Source organism: Mus musculus, chromosome 8, assembly GCF_000001635.26.
Source record: "Mus musculus strain C57BL/6J chromosome 8, GRCm38.p6 C57BL/6J".
NCBI lineage: Eukaryota > Metazoa > Chordata > Mammalia > Rodentia > Muridae > Mus > Mus musculus.
In genome coordinates, this window is record NC_000074.6 from 113,751,526 (window position 1) to 113,771,848 (window position 20,323).

At 41.5% G+C, this 20,323-nt stretch overlaps 1 protein-coding gene across 12 annotated transcripts in view; it reads right to left on the minus strand.

Moving 5' to 3' along the window:
• Adamts18 (a disintegrin-like and metallopeptidase (reprolysin type) with thrombospondin type 1 motif, 18) overlaps window positions 1-20,323 on the minus strand; it is a 152,221-nt gene that overhangs the window by 54,403 nt on the left and 77,495 nt on the right. For 11 of the 12 annotated variants that reach the window (XR_001778415.2, XR_878788.2, XM_006530797.2 and 8 more), the window contains 4 exons: window positions 19,511-19,616; window positions 15,521-15,658; window positions 12,695-12,848; window positions 3,039-3,134 (listed from right to left, as the gene is read on the minus strand). Coding sequence is in view for 9 of the 12 variants with exons in the window: in XM_006530797.2 (XP_006530860.1) it covers window positions 3,039-3,134; window positions 12,695-12,848; window positions 15,521-15,658; window positions 19,511-19,616 (494 nt within the window). In the remaining 3 variants the exon portion in view is untranslated. The remainder of the gene's footprint in view (window positions 1-3,038; window positions 3,135-12,694; window positions 12,849-15,520; window positions 15,659-19,510; window positions 19,617-20,323) is intronic. The other variant, XR_001778416.1, reaches the window with a different exon arrangement.

Sequence of the window (20,323 nt, forward strand, 5' to 3'; positions counted from 1 at the left end):
CTGATTCACTGGAGTTATGAAGTAGCAATGAAATAATGTTATGGTTGGGGTCACCACGACATGAGGAACTGTATTAAAGGGGCGCAGCATTAGAAAGGCTGAGAACCACTGTTCTAGAGAAAGGCGGCATTTCCCATCCTCATGCTGAGAGGCACGTGCCTTATTGAACTGTCTATGCAGAGGAAACGTACAGATAAGAGTCTATACAGTGGCACAAGTATTCAGACCAAATTACAAGGATCCCTTTGTTGCCTGGAGACAGTGCTACTTATGGAACAATTATAAGGCTGGCAAGACTTGATCACTCTGATTATTCCACTGTCAAAGCAGATGCAAGATACAGCTAATGCGTGCTTTGCCCTATTCAACTGACCCATACTCATCTCACATGAAATTAGCAACTTTCTGTACGAACAAATTGCAGCCACAGAAGGTGCCCATTTCAGACCCTCTGAGGACGGTTGAGCTTCAACATCTTCTGTCCCGAGGCTTTCATTTGATTGTGAGTCACACAGGCGGGATAAGGGTTCTTTTCTCTTAGCCTCCCATGCTATTTGTTCCTTTGTAGGAAATTCAGGTTTTGCCCATGTCCCCTCTCTCACTCTCTCCCTCCTCTCCCCCTGCCTCTCTTTCGGCTCTTCCTCTAAGGGCTTGTGTTTGTCTCCGGTAGTAGTGCTTTTATTATTCCTTGATGTGTTTTCACTTGGAGCTAAGTCCTGCAAGACTTAGCATAACCATACACATTCCTGAAAAACCTCTGCACTTTGATCCAAAGGGCCGCGGTTTAGGTGATGTCCAGTTTGGCTGAGAAGAGGGGTTCAGTTGCAGAATTAAAGGGGGCCTGTCTGACTTCCGGGTCTCCCCTTTCCCTGCGTGACTGTTTACTGTGTCGCTTTGTTGATAGTGAGTTTTGTCTTGGTTATGCTTTTTCCTTTCTTAAAATTCTTGCCATGGGCAGATCAACCCCTTTGTTGTAAGCTTTTCTCTTGTCTGGGTTAATTGCCATTTCAGAGTTTGAGATTGCATAATACTGTGGGGAAGCAGTTGGTCATCTGAGGGTTTTGGCTACTGTCACCACACATCTTTTTTGCTGGGAGTCACAGGATCTTTACAGGGCTGATATTGGACAAAAAGGCCCCTTACTATCAGCAGCCACCATAGAAAACCAAGTTGCTCTGGTGTCCCAAGAACAGTAGGGGACTGGCATACACCAAGTCTTCTAGCATATTTTCAAGCATTTAGGAATTAAAGACTACTTTGCATATGAGAAATTAGTAGGTAAACACTGCCTTGCTCAGTTGTACAGGGACACAAATATAACACACGTAGCAGAGTCTAGATTTCATACCTACATAGGACTCATTCCACTCCTTATAACCAAACAAATTACAGACCAAATGGCCCTCAAATTTAATCTAATTTCTTTGTTGGAAATGTTTTCCTTTATTTCTGTGTCCATCAATGAATGAACTGAGCTACCATAATCTCAGTGTTAACCCTGGTCCTAGGTCAGGTGCTGGCAGACTGCCTTCTTGTGCTTTTGCAATCTGTGTAACAAATTGGAATTTACAGAAATCTACGTGTGGATGCAAATACACATGCATGCATAAAATTCTGTGTACACACACGCATATATAAATATAAATATTAAGTAGATACCCATGTAATCTTATCTATCACACATATCCCCAGTGTTTCTTAAATATTCAGTATTACTGAGTAGCCAAGACTTGCACTGTACCTTTTAAAATGTATTATGGAACTTGCTACACAACCTAGGCTGACCTCAAACTCATGGAGATCCTTCTGTCTTGGTGTTTTGAATGCTGGGATTACAGAATAAACACCAGTGCCCTGACTAAATATCTTAGAGCATGACAACATAGAACTTCCTCTTTCTTCTCCTTCTCCTCCTCCTTCTTCTTGCTAAAACTTTTCAAATAATGTATTTATTTTCTTTTATGTGCACGGTGTTCTGCCTGCTTGTATGTGTGTGAGAGGATGTCATATTCCATGAAACTGGAGAAACAGACAATTGTAAGCTGCCATGTGGGTGACAGGAATTGTATCTGAGTCCTTTGGAAAAGTAGTCAGTGCTCTTACCCAATGAGACATCTCTCTATCCCTCAGACCTTCCTCTTTCTTGCATATACATCTTGAGATGTAAGTACTTGGCTTTCTCCCGTTTTAGTTTCTTCTGTGTTCTGCCTCCATTTCTATACTCTCTCAAAAGACTCTCTAATTTAAACTCCAGTGTCCACTTTGGTATGTGTATTCTGCTTTCATTCTGAATTCCTTTACTGGGTGATAGCAGCTAGTGCTTAAGGAAGAGATGTCTGAAGGCTAGTTACAGTTGACAGCTTCTGCTATGGGTTCTTGGAAGACTAGGGCTGACTTTCAGTATATCTCTTTTCCTTACCTTCAGAGCCTTATCCTGATACTCAGTACTCAATAGTCACCAAGGAATTGAAATCACTTTAAATGACCAATTCTTCTCCTTTGGTTAATAGTGTTTTAAGAAAGTGAATTAGAGAGGTCAGCAACTGTGTACCAACTCATCTATTGTGATCTTTCAAATCGACTTGCTAAATCTGCTTCAATTATTTCTATGTCAAGAGCATCTTTCCTTCCATACCCTCCTAGGAAGACAATAGAAATGAATATGAAAGGTTGTATAGACAATCTTATCTGTTACTCACGGGAACACCTGCCCCTGGGGCTCTCTCATAGGACATGGAGTTTAGCTCCAAAACAGAACACAGAGAAGCCTATCAATTGAGTGACATAGAGATACTTAAGACACAAGACCCCCATGTAAAAGGGAGAAACACAAATAAAAACATTTGCATAAAAACGAATGAACTGTCTTCTATTGGAATTCTGTCTGCTTTGTAATCCTCTCCTGGTAATGCTGGCTAATTTAAAGAGAAGCTAGAAGAAGAAAAACAGAAGCAGCCAAGAAAATGTGCTGTGCTATGGCTATAGTTTTATGACCTCAGCACCATTCCAGAGCTACAGACTAACAAGTGCACAGTTACCATACTCAAGCCACAAGCGGTCCCCTCTGCTGCAGGCATGAACTTGGTTTCACATCTGTGGCCCACGCGGTGGCACCAGAGTGACTTGCAAATGTCCTGAAAGGAAGAGAGAGAGAGAGAAAAGAAAAAGGTGAGGTGAGACTGATAGTACAAAAAGGTCAAACAGTCAAAGCTTTGGGGTAAGGTATTTTACTAGGGGATGGATGCCATCAACCAAACTCCTCGAAGGTACATGCAATCTGAGTTGGTAGCAGTAGGTAAAGCGATTTGTTGCAGTCAGTAGATAAAGAGGAAGTGTCTGTGGAACCTGCATGATCGTGTAGGTTGTAGCACTGACTAATGTCTGGAGCACTAACAGCTGGACCTAAGAAGAAGATAGGTCACGTGCACGCATGAGTATGTGTGTACATGCATGCCTATATGTGCATACACATGTGGAGGTCAGTGGGCCACTTGCAGGCATCAGTTCTCTCCTTTCACCATGTGAGTCCTGGCAATTAAACTCAGGCCATTGGGCTTAGTGGCAAGTGCCTTTACCCTCCAAGACATGATCTCGCTGGGCCTGAGGTCTGTTTTCTGATGACAGTGACAATATCCTGGGTAGCAGATCACAAGTGAGGAGTCAAGCAACTCTGACTCAGGCCATGTACCTGACATGTTTTAGAACTGCTACCAGCTACAGGTCCACCTTTCTCTAGCTGTCTGTCTACAAGTGATCAAATCCACCTGACCCCAAAGAGCCGTTCTTATGGACAAATGACACACCACATAGTCAGGGACCATTCTGCTTGGCACACATGGCTCCTAATGTGGTGGCTATTATTGTCACCATCACTGCCACATTCTTAACCTTGTGATTTCCCAGTACCACTGCAAGGTAATTCTGGCAGGAAACATATGAGGCAATTTAAAGGGTTTTGAGGCAGCCTCTCAACAAGGGTTCCCATCTATTTGGGCTTCCATACCAAGGTACTCTCAAGCTGAAGGCAGTTTTTGAGCAAGAGATGTGAGGTGTGTAGGTTGAACTGAGGAAAAAAGGGTCTCCATGGAAACAGTTCAAGTCACTCCTATGAACTTGGTGTCCATGGAAACAGTTCAAATCACGCCTATGGACTTGGGCTAGAGGCGCCATCCATCCATTTGGAAAAAAGATCATTTGGCTAGTGTGCGTCTTCAAACCTAGTGCAGTTCAAGCCATAACAGTGAAGACTAAATAGGTTTGTCTCCTACAGCCAATGGAGAGTCATGACCCGTACCTATGGCAGCTATCAAAATGATCCCAGCATAGAGCAAAGAAAAGGAGAGACCATGAGGAGAAAGGGAAGGGGTGGAGAGGGAGGGTGGTCTAGACACCACAGCCAAAGCCAAGCCACAGGGCTGAGACAAAGGGCAGCTGGAGAAGAACATGGAGAAGAGCAGGCAAAACACGGGGATTCCAGAGTGAAAGGAGACAGGCTGTACGGACATGTTATTTCCCCTGTGGTGAAGTGCAGAAGTCAAATGTAATTATAGCCGACGACATGCTTTAACGACCACAAAAACCCTCTGAGAAAACTCCCTTTCAAAGTAAACAAAAAATGGGAGCTTGCACTTTTTTTTTTTGCTGGCACCTCCCCTTCTCCCTCCCCCCTCCAGTATATTCTACTTTGTCTTATCTATAATTACCTGGACTTAAGTCATAATTTAAGAGAAAGAGAAATAACCATAGAGACCCTAAGGTTTCATGTTGCCTGGATATGATCCTCCCACCTCAACAAGACCACATATTTAAGCTGTGCTGGCTGGACTGGGTCCTGTCATTTGCTGACCCATGCTCTCTGGTTATATTCCACAGGATGAGTTCCTTCGAGTAAAATATGACATGTTGAAGATGTTTAAAAGCTTCTGAAAACTCAAGCTCTATAGGTTGTATACGTATCCAGATGCTCACTGGTCCTTCTTAAGGTGTACGACCATGCTGACTTTACCTTCAAAATACCTCCTGAATCGAAACAATTGTTCCCACCCCCATTGCTGCCACCCTGTCCCCTGCCTTTTTCCATGTGCCTTTATGCCATACCCTTTTTCGGATGGCAAGTTGTTCTATTTAACTCCATCCCTACCCAGTGAATTCTCAGCAAGGCACTACCTTATATAATGGCCCATAGCTGTATATGACTTTTGCCCTAGTCACATCTCATGCTTTTGAGAGTCAGATATGATATGTGAGTATCATAATCAATAACAGAGGACAGTCCCATCATTATAGAAAGTTATACTGGCCAGCATTATGAGCTTGAGGGAGCCTTTCATGTAAGTCAGTAAGTTCATGTTATTTCTTTGCTCAAACCACATGATGCTGTCTCACTACACTCAATGTAGTCCAGAGTCCTTATCCCCTTCCATACCAGACACTGAATCCTCTTTATCCCTCTGCTCTCATATCTTACAGGTTAACTCTTGCTGTTGTGGTTTCATTCCCTTGGCTGTGATAAAAACCTCCAACTAAAAGCAGCTTATAAGGGAAAAGATGAGTTGGTTAATAACAATTCCAGATTACAGTTCACCAGAGCAAAGAAGTCGCAGTATCAGGACCTTAAAGCAGCTAGTCCCCAATCAAATCAGTGAAAGAATCAATGTATCAATGTTTGCTTGATCTCAGCTAGCTTTCTCCTTTCTTAGATGCTTCAGGGATCCCTTACTAGGGAATGGTGCTTCCCACAGTGGGCTGAGTCTTCCCATATCAATTAATCATCAAGAAATACCCTTCACACATCCCCAATAGCCCATCTGATCTAGATAATTCCTCATTGAGACTCCCTTTCATGGGTGATTCTATGTTGTACCAAGTTTACAGTTAAACTAAGCAGCACACTTGCTTACAGCACTCTATCTACATTGGCTCAGCACTCTGAAAGCACCTGGGTTGCTCCAAACACTGGCCTTTGCATCTCTCATTCTATTTGTATCACCAGAAAATGCCTAACTCTTATTTCCTCCCAGCCTACCAAAAGCTCACTTTCAGAACTCATTTGTGCGTGTGTGCTTGCACATGTATGTGAGTTTTCATGTGTGTCAATCAGGGCTTCACATATGCTAGGCAAATGCTCTAAAAGTTAGTAACAGCCCAGCATCACTAATGAAAATTGAATCAGCCACCACCTAATGTACCTTAAACCCATTCTATTCCAAAGTCGTTTCACCAATAATTTGTTTATAAGGTTGTGTCTATAATATTCTCCATATATCATCATCTTCCTTCCTAACAGAGTGCCACTGTTGTAAGGGCAGGGTACAAGGCAGACTTCAATAAATATTTTCAACAAGTCAGTATGCAAATTAAAATGACAGACTTTAAAATTAGAAAACAACCTCATTGGTAGTGAAGAATCTGGGAATCTCACGAGGAGTCTTCAATAAACATGCCAGTTGTGGTGGTGCACACCTTTAATTCAGCACTCAGGAGGCAGAGGCAGGTGGAACTCAATGCTTCTGAGGCTAGGCTGGTCTACATAGTAAAAATATAACTTAAAAAAAAAAAGCTATGAGTCTCTAATAAAATATAATGAAAAACTCGAAAAACAATGAAATTGGGCACTGCTGAGAATATTGGTTCAAGCAAGAGCACTTATCTAGCATGCAGGAAGCTCTAAGTTCAATTCACTATTGAAAAGACAAGACAAGAAAGAAAAGGACAAAACAAAAATCCAAGTCTTGTTGCTATGAGTTTCCCCTATATTACTTGAATGACTCTATACCTGTTCTCTTCAGTGTGCTTAATGGGAAAAATGAGACCCAGGAAGAATTCTTCAACTGAAATATGTTGTGTTTAATCTCTCCACCCAAGCTTTTAAGTGGGGACAGTAATTAAAAAGCAGCAACCAACAGATAGTGTTATTGACATCATTTTAAGACTCTAGTTCAATCCACTTGTAGCCATATGCACCCGTTTTAAGCATATGGTTCTCAAAGCTCTGACGAAGTGTATGTAACAGAGTAGACACCGCCACAAATCAAGACAAAATATTAGTCACCCTTCAAAATGACCCTCTTGGAGGAAACCACTGTTCAGATAGCTGTCAGATATGGCATTATCTGTCTGTTGCAGGATTTTCCCTGTCCAATCATATTAGGGCAGTGGGAGGCTTGTGATTGGACAGGAGAAGGGAGGCCGAGCGAGTTGAGGAGACAGAGAGAGAGGTCTCAGGGGAGAGAGAGACCTGTAACAGAGGCTGTGGTGGTGTTATCGAAAGGTTAGAATAATTGGGTTAAAGCTTTATCGTTATCAATTGGCTCTGGAATTATTGTATTGGCATCTTGTAAATTGTAATTAAATTGATATATAAATCTAATTGGTTAACTATAAGCTTAAAAGTCTTGTTTCTATTAGGTGTTGAGAAGGCTAACCAGGGGTGTGTGGGGCATTATATGGAAGCAAGAGGAACTTGGGGAGGGGGGCATCTTAGAGATAGTCTGTTGGGAGCCCTGTGGCCTCGAAGGGCCAGCAAGTTAGCAGACCAAGAGGCTGAGCAAGTGAGATCACCTGGCACAGGGGCTAGCTCTAGAGAGTTGTCGGCAGCAGCAGGAGTGCGGGAGCATGGCCTAGCACTGCCAAGAGTCGGCGGGGTCATATTTTATTATTTCCCGCAACATCTGTCCTTCAACTTCAGAGTGTAGAATTGTACCAAATAGACTCATGGCTTTCCCCCCCCCCCAACATGTAGTTTTTAGTTCTTTATGTTTCTGTGTATGGTTACTTTTTAAATAAAATAAACATACCAGTCTGTTTTCAGCCACTGTCTTAATGACATTTGATGGTTGCCTCCAGAATTTGACCCTTGTCAGGCAAGCAGTAGCTGATTACACGACTGACTAAGTCACTTTTGTCTTAAGCATCTTCTATGATTTCACTCAGATTAAACCTTTGCAGGGCCTTTTCTGGATCCAAGGGTAAAGGTATAAAGATATAGCTATTTCTACATAAATCCATGGTTACATTCCTCAGTGTTCAAAAAGTTCATTCAAATATATATAATCAAGTCAACATGGATTGCCATGTTGACTCAGAAGCCGGGGTTTCATTGTTTTCTTTTCTATTGGGACTCTACATGTGATCTTAGATTAGTTCCCTTCAATGGCCTTACTGTTGAGTTCAAGGGGAACAATATTAATGCCATAGATTTTTCTATTGGTATATTAATGAAACACTGGATTCAGACAAGGAGAGATCTAGAAAAACAAACAAACAAACAAACAAACAAACAAGCAATTACAGATTAAGAAGAATTGGAGTATGGCTGCAATCAACTGTATACATTTTTGTTTGTTTTGTTTTTGTGGCCAACTGGTCTGCAACACAATCTAGCTTTAAACTATGCACCTCCTGTTTTGCAGATAAAAGGGGCAAGCCAAACTCTCTGTTGGAGGCGAGGTGTCTTTAGATCGTTAGAAGAGAAATATGGTTTCTTTAGCCAAATGGCACAGACAAGCAATGCTGGGAATACCTTGTAGCCTGCATTCCCAGTGCTATGTCACTTTGCATATATGTATCTGGCATGCTTAAGTGTGTATGCATGTTGGAATGTGGAAGGGCATATGCGTTTAGAGGCCAGAGGTCAATGCTGGGTGTCTTCCTTAACTGTATACATTTTGTTTGTTTGGTTTGGTTTGGGGTCTGGGTCTGGGTCTGGGTTTGGTTTTGGTTTTTTTTTTTTTTTTTTTTTTTTTTTTTTATTAAGACTGGGTCTCCTACTGAAGCTGAAGTTTACTGATTCTGCCAGTTTAGCCTAAAATATTTATCCTGCCTTCTGATCCTTGGAATTACAGGCTAATTGACATACTCAACAACCTGGATTTTAAATGGGTGCTAAGGAACCAACTCTGTTCTCACACCTTATCTAAGTGGGAGTATTTAAAACAGCGAACCTCGACCAACTGTTGTTTGTTACAAGGGGAATTATGGGGGAACCTTCTGTTACGTTAGACAAGTCGTGAGTAGGTTTTACACAAACTCAAGCAAGAAACAAGTATATATGATTCCAGTATGGAACCATAAGTTCACAATGGTGGTGCATAAGATGGAGCTCAGGGGAAATAGTATTTAAATGATCTTGGGGAGAAAGAGAGGTATCTCACATCTCTAGCAGTACAGAATGGTTACATGTTTATCATACAGAAGTCAGTGAGGTATTCTAGAATAGGAAATCCACAGAGAACGGTTGTACGCATGAGAAAGGAAACATTAAATAGAAAATTTGAAGGTGCTCAGCAGTTTAGAGCACTGACTGCTCTTCCTGAGTTCCATTCCCAGCAATCACATGGTGGCTCACAACCATCTGTAAGGGGACCTGGTATGTCTGAAGACAGCTACAGTGTACTCCTATACATAAAATAAGTAAATAAATCTCTTTTTAAAATGTGCTTCTAACTCCCCAGAGAATTTCACACAACAGAAACCAAGGTATTTTTCCTGTGACCCCAGTTAGTTCTCATGTGAGTGGGGACACTATCATACCCTGGGCCTGTCCTCACTATCTTCCTTTCTGGCTTAACGTTTGCAGTGAGATTATATTTGTGTGTGTGTGTGTGTGTGTGTGTGTGTGTGTGTGTGTGTGTTTTGTGCGTGCGCGCGTGCACACATACATACATCATGCACGCTCTGGCCATGGACATCATCCACATTGTGACGCAGAAAGACCCTCATTAGAGTTGACCAACATCAGTGCAATACTGTGAACCACTCCCTCAACTGTCCTGTAAAGCAACCTCCCTATGCAGCTATGCAACCTCTTTTTCTCCCTAGGCAGCTATGCTTTAGGACTTTTGTTACAGATGTCAAAGTGAAATACCGTTGGCAAAGGCAGAGATCAGTGTGGTTTGCTACGCGAAGAAAATGTGAAGCTGGGAGAAGAGAGAGAGTGGGCACAAGTAAAAAAAAAATAGTCTCAGACACCTCTTTCTTTATGAAAACATCAGGCACGCTGGTGGCAGTGACGTTGAACATGAACGAGATCAAGAGAAGACACCCTTATGTAGAAGGATGCAACTAGACCCATAGAACAATCTCACAAATTAGCCAGAGAACTATTACCTTCTCTTTACAGATGTGGGCATGCAGGTCAACGGAGGATGAATTATTTGTCCAAGATTCTAGGCAAAGTTGAAATTAGATACTAACCCCAGGTCTGCCTTAACTCCCAAGGGTGGAATATGTGTACATGTGCATGCAAGCTTTTTATTAAAAAGAATTATTTTATTTAAATTCTCTCTCTCTCTCTCTCTCTCTCTCTCTCTCTCTCTCTGTGTGTGTGTGTGTGTGTGTGTCTGTGGTGTGTGTGTGCTTGCACATGAGTATAGGTGCTCCAAGAAACCCAAAGACACTGTCAGATCTCTTGGAGCTAGAGTATAGGAAGTTATAAGGAGCCCTGTGTAGGTTTGGGAATTGTACTCAGGTCCTCTGGAAGAACAAGAAGCACTCCTAACCACTGAACTGTCCCTCTACCTCTGTAGACATGCTTATAACTACCATGTAACCCTGCCTTTCTAGGAGGAATGGCAAAGTTCATGAAGATTAAAGAGAAAAGGTTGAAAGCGCTAACAATGACGGCACAATGAAGGCCTTGAAGATAAATGCAAAATATTTTTAATGGGATTTTGCTGTGTTGAAAAAATGTGTGTGTGTGTGTGTGTGTGTGTGTGTGTGTGTGTGTGTGTGTGTTAGAGCACAGCAGGGCACTATGTATAACCATTAGAGGTGTGTCCATGACTCAGGTTATAAGCAAGATTAGCGAAATACCAAAGGCTAGTTCACAGGGAAAACAAACCCACACTCAGAAGCCATCAATCAATCGCACCTTCCCCCTCCACTGCCATCATAAACCGTCTCTGTTAACCCAGACTCCCCAGCTCCCTTCCAGACAACCAGGCATCTCTGAGCCGGCCATCATTTTAGGTCATTTCATTTAGAATTTTCATTTCCATCCACTATGCTTTCCAGGGTCAACAAAGGCTGAGATAGCATCTTTAAAAATATGATGTGGCACCAGAAAATGATTAAGGCGAGGTTCTGACACCCTCCTCACGGCCTGACACAGAACAGGCGTGACCCCGGTGGAATGTGACTCATTCACGAGCTCCCTTGAAATTCTAAAGGGAGCCATCCTTATTACAAGCTACACACTTACAACGTGTGCATATTCACTGACTGAGAAAGCTGGTGAATCTCAAGATGAAGTGAACAACTTCATACTCAGGAGACACAGTCTACAGTTAATGGGTTACTTCCCCCAGTGCTGTGATTTAACAGGCAAATTGAAAAGAGCTTTAAACTTGCTCATTTTTAAAAACCTACCACGCGTAAACACTTGCCAACCCAAAGCCCACGTGTCGTGGAGGATATGCTCAAAAGATGCATCTGTGGATTAGTTTTTTAGTAGTAGTGCTTTTAAATTGCATTAACTTCTATAGCTTCACGTCAAACCTGTGACTGGATAGACACCGTTTCTCAAGAATGGACTTCTGTTTAATAGGCGAGTTCTCTTTCTGCAAAGCATAAAACTACAGAGATACCACACAAGTCATGACAGCGGCTGCTGAACTGTCAGATGGAGGGAAACTGGTATCCAGGGAAGGAGAGGAGGAGGCTTAACTTCCACGTATGTGATTTGTTTTGTTTAGATTTCATCACTTAAAAGTTCCGTGTCTTTAGGCAAGCTGGATACCTTCTCTGGGATGTAGGTGAGGGGGGAGCACTAACTTTTACTTCAAAGTGGTTTTGACGACGGAGGTCAGGTACAATAAATCTTTGGGCAGAATGCCTTTTGTAGCATGGAGGGTCATGCAGAGACTGCTGGAATGATGATGGTGGCAGCAATAGTTAGGATGACAGTGTAGCTCCTGATCCATGTTGCTATGGTGACGGAGAAGGAGCGATAGGGGGAGGAGAGGGAAGAGGAAAAGGATAAAGAATGGAAGAAGTGGAGGAAAGAAGAGGCTACCAACTGCTATTTCCCATGCTTTGTATCTTCCACCAGACACTGGAAATGAACAAACTTTAAAATCATGGCACATTCTATTGGCATTGGGACTACAATGTTGTCAGGAATGGGCTTCCTGACAGAGCACAACCCTGTTTCTCTTATTTGTACATACTAGAATTCTGTATTTTCTCACTTATCTTAGCGGCGATCTTGCTTCCTTCCCAAGAGTTGATTAGAAAACCCTGCTGAGACTATGAAAGAGGAAGTCAACTTCTGGTACCAGTTTGTCTGCTGTATTGGTTTTCTTACACAGTGAAGGGCACACGTTTATTCATGTCATGGTGATTTTGAAACACATCGCTTTAAACTTGAGTAAAGACAACAAAGGCCTTGGTTAGCAGGAGTCATCACTCTCAGCTTTACCACGAGGAGTAAAGCCTGCCAGTGAGAAGTGGAACATTTTCTTCCAAGGACAGAGACAACTGGTATTTAAACCAGGCGGACATGGTCTATGGGGGATAAGCCTGGATAATTCATTGACAGGAAAATTACCACTTAATTATCATGCCAAACAAATGACATTTGAGAGATAACCCAGATGCTAACCTTTGGCCTCAGCAAACCAAATGTTTATCCTTTTGGTAGGTACAGGCACATGGCATATCCTTAATGCAAGTTAGACATCACAAAGAAACATACCTTCATAACCCCAAGGCTGCACAGCTTGGCTTTGGCTCCAAATTGCCACTTACATTGCATGTCGGCATCATAAATCTGTCCCGGGAGTTTGTCCGGATATTTATACTGTCCCGTTTGCTTGGGCTCATCCACCAGACAGCCAGCCTGCGGTGTACTACATCGATAACACATCCTTAATAACAGCTCTGTTCATCTGTGACCTTTTCCCATTTAAAACTGCACCTCTGTGAGGGCAGCCATGCAGAGGAGCATAGAATGCTTAGAGACACAGGCATGTGTTTAAAGTTTTTTTTTTTTTTTAAAGTATGTTTTATTGCAAAGAGTGAGTCCCATCTAAAAGGTTGGAATGTACACTGTCATAAAGGGTTTTATAGGGGGCTGGAAGTTCTGGTCATCTAACTAATGTGCACTAGAATTGGGTAGGAGATAGAAGTATAAATATAAGAAAAATCTCCCGTCTACAGTCTCATCCCAACAACACTGGACTTTTTTTTTTTCTTCTGAGAGTCTACTGTATGATTAGCATTAGCTTAAGAAATTAAAACACAAAATAAGTCAGACACAAAGGATGTCTGTCTTCATGGGGTTTTAAGTGACGGTATACTTCTTACAGATAGGACTAAGAAGAAATAAGGGTGTACGTTGTCTCAAATAAGCTTTACAAACGAAACCAAAGTTATAGCCAAAGAATCAGGAGGTTCTGGTTGTGCTGTTGTTGGCCTAGAAGCCTAGCAGTCGAAGCAGGGGGATCAGGTTCAAGGCCAGCCTAGGCATATGTAAGAGACCTCGTGTAAAATATAAGAGCACCCCATACAATAAACTTTAGGATCAGGGGCAGAAGGGAGAAAGCTCCCCTGAAGGGTCTTGACAATATGGTAAGGATGTTTTTTTAACCAAATAATCTCACTCCCATTTTTTTAATGTAATCAAACTGTGCCATCACTAAGGGGTTAATTAGTGATTAATTAGTGTGCCATCACTAAGGGGTTAATTAGTATGTGATATTAAATGTAAATGTGGAGTCAGATACAGGGAGGTACTATCAACTGTGCATCCATAATGACTTTATATAATTCTCATAAACCTCCTTAAGGATTATGAGTCCCACAAGGGCTGTAACGTCAATGAAACTAGAAAATTAAATGTGCTTAACCCAGCAGCGAAGGTAATGTCAATAGCTGCTGTAGCTATCATTACTATGAAAAGTCCTGAATGACAGCAATGCCATGACGGTAATTTAATCCACCTGGAGTTGATCTTGATTTATGATATTTACTGAGCCCATTCTCACGTGAGGTAGGAAAGACAATGTCAATCCCCCAACAATGAACCTAAAATTAATATGGAAATATAGGAGGATGTGGGTTGTGATAAATCAGCAAATATCTGTCCATTTTTTTTTTTTACTATGAGTTGGGCATCAGTCAGCTATACATACTCACATATAATCTGCCTTGTTGATGCAGCTTTTCTGTGAACATTTCCAGCTAATACATAGTAGCATAGGTTTGAACATATCAGGATCATCAATTTGTCATGAAACGTCACTAATATCAGGTCAAAGAGGGAGCAATCAGAGTGCATATATCTATATGTTATGTCAGATCTATGTGAATCAATATGGACTAAAAATATGGAGAGACATGCATGCCATTAAGCACCGAGTAATTTTTTAAGCTTACTCTTCTTTTTTTTACTTAAGTGTATGTGTCTCTGTGTGCAAGCATTTGGCAGAAGTCAGAAAGGGGCATCCCTATAGCTGGAGCCATGGGCATCTGTGAGCCATGCAACATGGGTGCTGAGAACCAAACTCCAGTCCTCTGCAAGAGCAACTGGCACTCTTAATTGCTGAGCCATCTCTCCAGCCCTCAGTTCACTTTTTAAAAATATAAATCAAACACTGGGCTCTCCTAAGTTCTACAAACCGGTGTGTTAGATTAAATTAATTAGCCGGTTAAAAAGGCTATACATCTAGGAGTTCTGGAAAAGAGGGAGGGAGAGAGGGGGTGAGGTGGAGAGAGAGAGAGAGAGAGAGAGAGAGAGAGAGAGAGAGAGAGAGAGAGAGAGAGAGAGAGAGAGAGAGAGAGAGAGAGAGAGAGAGAGAGATTATGAATATTAGGTTTTAGGATCAGAATGGATCTAAATGTGAGTCTTGAATTGGGAGTGTTCCAGCTGACATACACTAAGCAGTTTTTGCGTCTGTGTTCCTGTGTGTGTTTCCACATATGTGAGCTTCTGAATGTCATAACCCAAGCATGCAGGTCAAAGGACAACTTTCAGGAGTCAGTTCTCTCCCCATCATGGCACTCCCCAGGATGGACTTTAAGTTGTCAGGCTTGACAACTTAGCAAGTGCATTTGCTTGCCACCCAGTAAGGCAATACGTGGAGTGACTCTAGCAAAGTAATAGGACTTCAGTATATTTTCAACAACCAGATCATTACAATTATCAGTGTAATCATAGTAGGAATTTTTAGTCTTTTTCTTCAGTGAGATACCAAAAGGTATTTCTGTGGAGTGTTTCCCATTTGGTTCATTTCCTTTTTGGGTGCTAGAAGTTAAACCTGGTACCTTCGTGTATGTAAGGCTAGCACTCTACTGATAAGCTCTATCTGTAAGCCTCCTTTTCACTCTTTATTCTTTGGGCTGGCCCTGAACTTACATTCTAACCCAGGTTAGACCATTGCCTCTCAATCATTCTGTCTCAGCCTCCCAAGCAGTCACAATGGCCAGCCCATCCACCAGGCCTGGCTTGAATATTTTCTTTCATACCCACTGAATACTGCTACAGAACTGGTCACAGACCCCAGGATTTTGTCCATTTTACCTGAGGAATTTCTTTAGATACTGTCGGCTGCAGGACGACCATGAAAACACCCCATTGTTTCCAGTCAGTGTGGGTGACATGATGTTGCCTTCTGCTTTCCTGCAGGGATTGCCTTCACCATCATGAACCATGCCAAAGCTGAAACAGAAAGGCAAACTGCCTGCTGTGAACCCGTGTTCCAAGTTAGCACCAGAAAAATGGGGGGAGAGTGAACACCTAGACACAGCAGACACAGATGGGCAACAGAAATCATGACAAAATTAGTTACTTTGAACTGCTGTATGATTTCTGCAGAAAAACTCCAAGAATGTTAAAGACTTTATTATTTATTGGCCACAAAACTGAAGAATAGTTTATCTGCTGTGTATGTAAAGGCTAGGATGTCATAGTCAAGATTTCTTAGGTTAGACCAATAAGATGGCTCAGCAGTTAAAAACACTTGTGGCCCAACTTGACTGTTGGAGTTCAATCCCTGGAACACACAGGATGCACACACATATGCACAAACACTCATGCATACACACATGCATGCATGCATGCAATCACATAAAATAAAATTAAGTGAGTAAAATAATAAATGTTTTAAAAAAGATTTAACTGTCTTAAAGCTTAGATAGCTAATTTCTAAAAATTAAAAATAGCCAGTTTCTCCTGTTACCAATGCTAGAACTATGGTACAGAAGTTCAGAGTAAGGAGAACGTAGGCACAGGAGAAAGTAATTATAAGCCCTTTATAGATAGTTGTTCATAAAGCTAATACCATATATATCTTCCCTCAAAAGATGATCAACTGATTAGTTAAACTCTCTCATTCAGATTATAACTGAGTCTCCTCATGAAGATAAAGATCTTTACAAAGTAACGAGGAAAACTGCTCAAAACACATGAGATAAAACCCAGAACCTCCCAGCTTGTTAGAGAGCACTGTAAATGGTTTCTGAACACAGTTCTTTCTATGACATCAGAATGATGAAGTCCTTTGCAGAAAATAAGCGTTACAATATCATTTCAATGCATTACGTGGGGAGGGGGGCCTGGAAAAAGGTGACACAGTGTTTAGGAGCGCTTGCTGTTCTTCCAGAGGACTCAAGTGTGGTCTTCAGCGCCCATGACATCAGGGGGGTCACAGCTGCCCATAACTCGGATACCCTCTTTGAGATTCCCTAAAGATGACACGTACTGTTCCTAACTGGTTTTGGATCTCCTTGCATGCAAAGCAAGCGCATTGTCTCTTGTCGTAGGAAGTGCTACAGAATGCTTCTGCAGCCATCTTTAGAAAATATTCATGAAACAGAGCACATTTTGTGATGTTTCTTTTAAGAGAAGCAAAGCACAGAGAGATGTTTATATGAAGTTACCATGAATTTAAATTGTTCTTAATCTGATCATTTAAAGAAATAAAATCTGCCTCTTTTTATTTTCTTTTTTGTTTTTTTTTGTTTTTGTTTTTGTTTTGTTTTGTTTTGTTTTGTTTTGTTTTGTTTTCAAGACAGGGTTTCTCTGTATAACCCTGGCTGTCCTGGAACTCATTCTGTACACCAAACTGGCCTCAAACTCAGTAATTTGCCTGCTTCTGCCTCCTAAGTGCTGGAATTAAAGGCATGTGCCACCACTGCCTGGCTAAAACCTGCCTCTTAAGAGTACATTCATATAATCAGTTATAATTCCTATGGGGAAAATATAATATTATTATATAGTTACCTTTTGAAGGTAGCTTCTAACAAATGAGGATGAATATACAGGACTTTGCTGTGAGCTATGCCTACAATCTTGACATTTCTTTGCTAGTGTTCTTTCCAATTTAACAAGCAAGTGGAAGGTGGCTGTATACTGGATAGTTATCAACGAACTCTCTGGGACTTAGAGGTGACTATTCCCCAAAGCATATTTACTAATCTCAAAAGACATTTGGCAGAAGCATTTCTGCATTCTTAGCTTTGCTAAACTAAATTCTTTCTGCCTACGCGGGGAGCTGAGGGGATTTGAGACATTCTTTCTAAATACGGAGTGGAGAGATTAAAGCCATTGTTCAAGGAGCGGGAGCTGCTTAATTAGAGCCTCACTAGAAATTTTTGGGGGGGGGGGGAGAAAACCCAATTTGAACTCAATTTTGAGTTTCAAAGTTTTGCATTTTCAAAAGTACTTTAATCCAGTAGTCTTTTTGGAAGATACTTTCTTTCTGCTTATTTCAAAAGTGTTTCCGAGATCTCAGCCACTATCGCCTTCACTAATTTCATGCCAAAAAGGCCACATGCCAAGGTCTGATCTTGAAAATGTATTTCACTTCTGCACATTCTGTGTGCTCATGCATGCGTGCACATACTTGTGTGCACATTTGTATGAAACCCAGAAGTTCAAGTTCAGCTCTGGGTCCTTTCCACTTTTGTTTTTGAGGTGGCGTTTCTCATTGGCCTAGAACTCAAGTATTAGCCTCCTGCTGGACAGTCACTGCACCTTGGGCATCTTCTAGCTTCTGCTTCTGCCTCCCTCAGTCCTGAGATTACAGCAGGAGCTCCCACACCTGGGGGTTGAAATCAGGTCCTAAAGCTTATATAGCAAAAGCCTTACGAATCAAACTCTCACCCCAGCATCCTATCTTAACCTCTAACACCTCTCTTCCACCCTACCTGAAGACTATGGCTTGTTTTCCTTAATGAGTGTATCAGATTTGGGGTTCAAGATAACTTTCATTCGTGAGCAAGAATGGTTATATTTTTCATAGCCAGTATTTTGAAAACTGAATACAGTATATCATTGCACTAGTGGGGGGGTAGATTTACATATTAGTATGATTAGCTTGTTTTATAAAAGGATGAGCCGTTTCAGGGGTGGGGTGGCTTAGGCCTTTAGTCTCAGTACTTGGAAGGCTAAGGCAGGAGGTTCACAAGTTCAAGGCCAGCCAGGGGCATGTCCTGAGAGATTGTTGCCACATAATACAAGTTAAAAAGTAAGGGATGTATAAGAATCAGAGGCAGCGAATGTGTTTACTACACAAAGAGGAAAAAGTAGAATGTCCTTTAAATATCTTCACCAAAGCAAAACCTTAATGAAAATAAATAACGTAGAAGAGAATCAGGGAAGTAGTGTACAGTTCATTTGCAAACCCAAAAACCTTAAATGATGTAACATGTGATGTTAAAAAACAAAACAAAACAAAAAAAAACCAAAAGCAGACATCAATGACTGGTCTTCACTGAATGTGTGTGTGCACATGAGTACATACATATGATAGAAGTCAGGGGATAGCCTTGGGCATCATTCTTTGGTACTTTTTCCCCTTTGCTTCGAGGCAGTGTCTCTCATTGTCCTAGAACTTGTCAAGTAGACTAGGATGTCTAGTCAGTGATCAAGACTAGTGCTAGGGTGAGGGAGCTGCCTCCATATTGCTGGGTGAGGTGGTTTGAATGGGAATGGTCCGCATAAGCTCATATATTTGAATGTTTGGTCCCCAATTGGTGAAACTATTTGGGAAGAACTATGAGATGCAGTCTTATTGGAAGAGGTGTACAACTGGGCTTGAGGTCTCAAAAGGCCAGGCCAGGCCCAGATTTTTTCATTCTCTGGCTCTCACCTACCAATTGGAATCTCAGCTTTCAGCTACTGCTCCTGGGCTATGCCTGCCTATTGCCGTACTCCCTGCCATGCTAATCATGGCCTATGCCTTTGAAATGCTTTCTTCTATAAGATGCACTGGTCATGGTGTTTCTTCACAGCAATGCAACAGAAACTACGGCACTTAGATTATAAGCGTGCACCACCAGAGTTGGCTAATATTTTATGTGTGCTCTTTGGATCAAGATTACATCCTTTTACTTGAGTGGCAAATAGTTTAGCAACTGAGTTTTCTGCTAACCCCTAAGCCCTTTCAGAGTCCACAGTTTGAAGCTCTAAACAAGATGAATCTCATGTCGTTGATATGATCATTAGAGGAAGGCCAAAGGATTACTTGGCCAGTTTCCATAAAGAGTAGTGAATTAAGAAGCCACTCACTTGTGCCCTGACTCATGCGCAATGGTGAAGGCCAGGCCAAGTCCTGTGTCTTCATTGATGGTACAGCTTCGGTACTTACTGCACATGCCACTGATAGGAGCAAATCCTATTGAAAGATCAATTTCAAATATTAACACTAATTGAGTATATACATATAGAGTTTAGTGGATTAGTACATTTAAGGGTTTTCTCTTTTGCAGAAGAGTAATCAATGTCTTTATTGTCACAAAACTTTATATGACTTATCTAAGTTTATTATTAGTATAAGAGAAACTGATATAATGACAGTTATGGCAAGGTATAATGCTAACTTAAGAGTATCTCTACTGTCTAAGGGTAGGATATACTTTCCAGTTCTTTCCTGACCTTTCTCTGAAGCAGAAAACACAAACATGCCCAGGTAATATATTCAGATCAAATTTACTTTTCTCCCATTCACAATGTAGCAAGTGTCTTCATTCTCCCTACAAGAACCATTATACAATCATTCCCATCATCCCTTGCTTCTATCTTGATCAACCTTTTATATAGCACACGGGTGTCTTTTCTTTCCTGCTATGTCCACGTAGGGTTAAATCCATACTTGTGAATTAGAGGCATCCACCCTAGTGCCAAGCCATGAGATCATCCGGGAAGTCTAATACTCAGGCACACATATGTGCCATGGGTGACATTATCATTTAACTAATATGTTACTTATGCCACATGACAAAGGTAAGGAAGGACTGTAGACTAGGTGATAGAGGTCACAGATGCTATATAAAGAAAGGGGACTTGGTTAATATGTGGCACAGTGAAGCTGACTTGGTGTCT